Source organism: Argiope bruennichi, chromosome 9, assembly GCF_947563725.1.
Source record: "Argiope bruennichi chromosome 9, qqArgBrue1.1, whole genome shotgun sequence".
NCBI lineage: Eukaryota > Metazoa > Arthropoda > Arachnida > Araneae > Araneidae > Argiope > Argiope bruennichi.
In genome coordinates this window covers 51,384,744-51,390,352 of record NC_079159.1, presented here as the reverse complement: position 1 = coordinate 51,390,352, position 5,609 = coordinate 51,384,744, and the positions used below count along the sequence as shown (strand labels likewise).

Here is a 5,609-nt window from a genome sequence, read left to right as displayed (position 1 = left end):
CTTAAAAAAAAAAAAAAAAAAAAAAAAAAAAAAAAAAAAACTAAAATGTGAAATTTTCCTTTTATCTTTGAAATATATATTGTTTTCATTGAAATATTTCTTTAAATACTGGAGCCAATGTACTCTTCCTCAACCTGAAGAAAGTACCATGAAAATAATTCATTAAGCAATGAAGTTTGGGAGTAAAAGCTGTATGTAAATTTTGATTAGATAGCAATTTGATGGGTGGTTGTGATGAATTTTGATGGGTGGTTGTGATGAATTTCATTGTCGTTAACTTAAAAAAAAAAAAATAGTTTTAAAGTCGTTGCATGAGCAGCTAAGGTAGTTTGAGGAGGAAAGGCCACTTGATGATTGCAAAGAGGTAAGAATATTTTCCATTGTTGTGTTTGTTCAAAGGAGGACTAGGAGTTGATGACTAGCTGGTTTTACTGATAATTTAACTGAATAAAAATTTTATCGCAAGCTTTTGTATCAAATTTTTAATTACTTCAACTTTAAGGTCTTATAAAGAAATACTTAGATTTATTTGCTAGGTGAAATCAAAATAAAATGGAGGTAAAACATAAAAGAAATAGGTTTTCTATTATATAAACAATAATCTTTTTTCTTTTTCCAGGTTTATTTAATGTTTTCTAAAAATAAACTTATTTGATTTGATTTTCAGGCTTTTTTTCAAAAAAAAATTATCACTTCACAAAATTAAATTGCTTCAAAATTTTTTTACTAGTGTTAAAAAAAATAAAAACTTTACTGGCATTTAACAATTTGTAAAACAGCTAGGTTCCTTATTATTTTACTTGTTATTATTTCTTAAAAATATTGATATATTGTATTTTTTCTCAATATTTTCTGTGATAAATAAAAAAAAAATTCAAACAATAACTTGATCTGCAATCGCTGGCGGTCTAATTTGGCGACTAGTTTCTTCGCCAACCTTGGCGTCATTCATTGTAAACAAGGCAACCCATGCACGCACGCTGTGATCCCGCTCGCTTGTGTCAAAAGAAAACACCGACAGAGCGTTTCGAACGAAAAGGTTGATCGGTAGTAAGAAACGAGGAATGGAAGCCGACTGTCATTCGCTAGTAACTTCTTCAAGTTGATCATTGCAATGCGTATAGGCAAAACAGCCATTGGATATGCCTGTTAATTGATTTTGGACTACCATTCTTCTAGCAGATTGTGAATAATACTATAGAAAAAAAGGGTGTGACGGTGTGGTTTTTCTACCTGGACTCGAACGCCGCGGGCTCCCATCTCAAACTGGTCTTCAGAGGTAGGAGGCATCACTTTACTTACCCACAACTTACGCAATCGGAGGCTACAGACCCGAACTGTCAACTCTGGACATTTTCATGCATATATTAATCACTGGGCTGAAGTTGCCTAATTATACACTTATATCAGATTGCTGGTGTGTAAGCATTTGTTGTCTATCTGAATCGAGAAATTAAGAGATCAACCAATCGGATTTAATGCACAATAATTCATCAGATTTCGCCACTGGTTAGATAAGAACCATCCTTATCACTTACAACGTGGGCAATCTTCTACTTATTGATTGACCTCACTTGCCGCAGACCTCGGAGGGAACGAGTTTAGATCCTGGAGAGCGTGCTACCTTGTGTTTACAGACTTTCTATCTTCTGTGGATTTGTTTACGGATCATTCGTGGAATTCTTTGCGAATGTTTATTTTCCTCTGAAGTGTAAATATCTCAACATCTTCGTGCATGCGATAACGATACATTACTGTTATCTTTTTTCACAAAGTATTTATCAATCGACTCTGGCGCGTTTCAGGGTGAGATGTGTTCAGTTACCAAACTGAAATGTTCCATGCATCAGTTGGTATCATTTGGTGATATTTGAGTGTTGCTTCTTTTAGGATATGGGTGCTGGGATGGTAAAAGGTGGATCCATCCTTGATAGCCTACCTCCAAACCAACCATTACACGTAGTCATGATCGGGTTGGACTCTGCTGGCAAAACTACAGCCTTGTACAGGCTGAAATTCGACCAGTACATGAACACTGTACCGACAATAGGATTTAATTGCGAAAAAATTAAAGGAACTACGGGTAAAGCCAAAGGAACTAGTTTTTTAGTTTGGGATGTTGGCGGACAAGATAAATTAAGGCCTTTATGGAGGTCGTATACGAGATGTACTGACGGCATAGTGTTTGTTTTGGACAGTGTTGACCAAGAACGTATGGACGAAGCGCGTATGGAACTTTTGAAAACGGTACGATGTCCTGAAAATTCAGGAGTTCCCATTCTAGTCTTAGCAAACAAACAGGATTTACCGAATGCAAAAGAACCAGCGGAAGTTGAAAAGATTTTAGGACTACATGAATTAGGGCCCAATGTTTTATGGCATGTGCAACCAGCTTGTGCTATAATTGGTGAAGGACTTGACGAAGGGCTAGAAGCTCTGTATGAAATGATTTTGAAGCGCAAAAGGTTAGCAAAATTAGCGAAAAAGAAAGGAAGGTAAAATTATGTTTTCGTTTTCTCTTAGGTTGTATGTATATTATTGGATCTGAGTTGTATAGATATATATAGGCAATAATTTAGTTTTTAATTTAATTTGACTGTGTGATTTCTGAGCTCATTTTTTATTTATAGACTTATTTGTGTATTTGTCTTCTAATGAAGTCCTTTTTGGCATTATTCAGTCATATATGTAAAGATTAACTGCTTTAAATTTCTTTTGTTTTAACATTCAAAGTTACAATTACTTTAATTCATTACTACTAATCAAATATGAGCTTCATATACAATACAATCAATTGAAGTGATATCAAAGAACAATTATTTATTATTTTATGTAAATACCCAGCTAAAATATACTGTGGAATCATTTCATGTTGTTACTTCTTGATGTGAATTTATTTTTATAGATTTCCCACTTGTAGATGAGTGACACTGATGTTGAAAAGAAATAATATTGATATATTCTGTGTTGATATATCAGCTGTATACTGAACTGAATATATTTATTTGAGAGAAAATGTACAGCATATGAATTCTGTGGGTATTTTTTTTTTTAACTTCATCAAATTGTGTATGAATTAAGTCATTTTGTCTATAAAACTACCTCTTTATTACTTTCTATTATCTAATATTTTTAGTTACATTTTGCATCATAATCCTAATCTAATCATAAATGTTTTTTTTATATATTTTTGACAAATATTTAAATTTAAAAAAATATAATCAGTTTCTATAAATTTTAACTCAATAAAAAATCTGTCTGTTATTAACCAAATTTAAAAAAGTATTCATATTGCAATACTCAGTTGAATAATTCGGAAATATGCAAAATAATCATTCTGGCATTTCAATAATAACTGACATTGAACTGCCGGAATGATCTTTCTACAGCTGTATTTTTATCTTATTCATTATGAGAAAGAATTCTCACAACATTTCGAAAAACCTTCATTGTATGATTGATAATTTGTCATTTGCTGAGTGAGTTATTATAAATGGAACAAAATATCATACATGAATAATTCAGAAATATAAGCTATTTCTTGTGCACATTTGTAATTATATATTTTTAGTTAACTTATAGTATTGACTATTAATTGCAAGGAATTTATTTAAATTATTTTTAGTATTGAATATAATTGAAATATTTCCATACAAAGGGAGAAAATAGAAGTTTGAGAGCATTTTTCAAATAAATTATATTTTAGAAATTTATTATGATAAAATACAGTATTTATAAAGCAACCTTTTCTTTTTTTCACCAATAATCAAATTTTATTAAAAAATTATCAATGATGAAAAATAATTTTTTAAAGCATACATTTGTTTAAAATTAATTTTTAAAAACTATTGAATGCTATTGGCACTCATTTTTCACTCACTGTTAACAGCTGTATATATCTGTTCTTTAACCACAATACATTTGGAATTTGGTAATATTACCATGCTAAAAAAAGCTGTTCATTCTTTTTTTTTAATATTATACCTACTAATGTGAAGTTTCTATGAAATAATTGGTTAATATTCTTTTTGCTGTGTGAAATTTTGAACAGCTTTTTCTCTTTTAATGAAACTTGCCTATCACCAATAAGTCATTCACAAGATGCTATTCTTTCTCTGGATCATGAGAATCATTTACTTGTTGGCACCATTGTTTTACAATTAATGTTGCTTGCTTACTAAATTTTGTCTTGCTACTTGCTCACCAGATTGAGCAAGTTGTACTATGAATTTTTTATATCCAAGAATATAAAATCCTATTGCATAATCATGCAAAATAGTTTTTAATAATTTTTTGACATCTCTAGAAACCACAGAGTTGGCAAAAATATGAGCCTACAGCTTATGATTACAAAGCTAGTAATTATTAATTCTATTCTTCCCATTTAGACCTTTTAGCTGATTGGTAAATTGCAGCAATTATTTTTTCTCATCATTAAAAAAAAACTTTTTAACTTTAAAAAGAAAGTTATTTAAAAATGGAACAAAAGTTTATGATAAATAATTCAAATGTGGTTATTCAACACATTCTAATAAATGATTTTGGATTCATTTTTTTTTATCAAGTATTTAGCTGAAATTCAAATGGAAATGTTACCAATATCCACAATAAAAATTTCTTGATATACATAATCTTACTTTGTATTCTCACAGTTTTAGCAAACATATTGGAAAAGTCCTAACATTTCTCATCTCCACATAAAAATTAAAATTTAGTTATTATTTTGATGACATTGGCATATCTTTGTGTATTATTGCTGTTCTAACAAATAATTTTTGTTATATGTAAGCTAGACTACATGTGTGGTATTATTGCACTGGTGTATTATTGATTTCCATTTGTATAATACATCTGAATGATTTAATGAAAGAGTTTGTAAAAAAAATCTTTCATAATATTTTTATAAAAATTCAATTAACTTTGATGTAGACATCATACTAGAATTCTTTTATAGTCTTCTGTTAGAATTTCCTTTTTGATTAACTGGAAAGTTGTAATTTCAATTTTTTCATTATATTTTATCTTAAATCAAATATTTGTACTTCATATACTCTGGTAAATTATTTAAATCAATAAAATTTTAAATTTCTAATTAAAAAAGATATAATTTATATCATTTATAATAACAATATTATTAAATTCATTGTCATCCATAACTCTAATAGAATGGTTCAATTTTGGTTTTATTATTTAAAGTAATATAACATTGTTTTTTGAGATACCATAAATTGTAAAAATAATAAACTTATGACAAAGCAAATTGAGGCACTTTTAAAGTTATGAACAATTGAATTTCATGCAAAAGTTATATAAAAGATTAATGAAATTAAACAATTCTAATTTTGTATGTATTTCATTAAACAAAGTATCAACACCTGATGTTTAAAATAAAATCTTGTTCAATTACAGTAATAATTTTTAAATACAAATAGATCATATTAAAGTTATTTAATAGGATTATTTGTATTGATCTATTAAATTACTATATAATAATATAATCTACTATGATCTGATTATGGTCTTTTAATATGGTCTATTTGTTTTGATACAGATAATAATTTTTATCATAATATCACCGAGACATGTCTTTGATTGCAATAACTTAGATT

The 5,609-nt window shown here is 28.7% G+C and overlaps 1 protein-coding gene across 1 annotated transcript; it reads left to right on the top strand.

The window, feature by feature from the left end:
* Positions 1-1,018: 1,018 nt before the first annotated feature.
* LOC129984511 (ADP-ribosylation factor-like protein 4C) lies at positions 1,019-5,074 on the top strand. The gene is made up of 2 exons (XM_056094404.1): positions 1,019-2,495; positions 2,906-5,074. The coding sequence occupies exons 1-2, from the start codon at positions 1,894-1,896 to the stop codon at positions 2,922-2,924; spliced, it is 621 nt and encodes a 206-aa protein (XP_055950379.1). The 5' UTR covers positions 1,019-1,893; the 3' UTR covers positions 2,925-5,074.
* Positions 5,075-5,609: the final 535 nt, after the last annotated feature.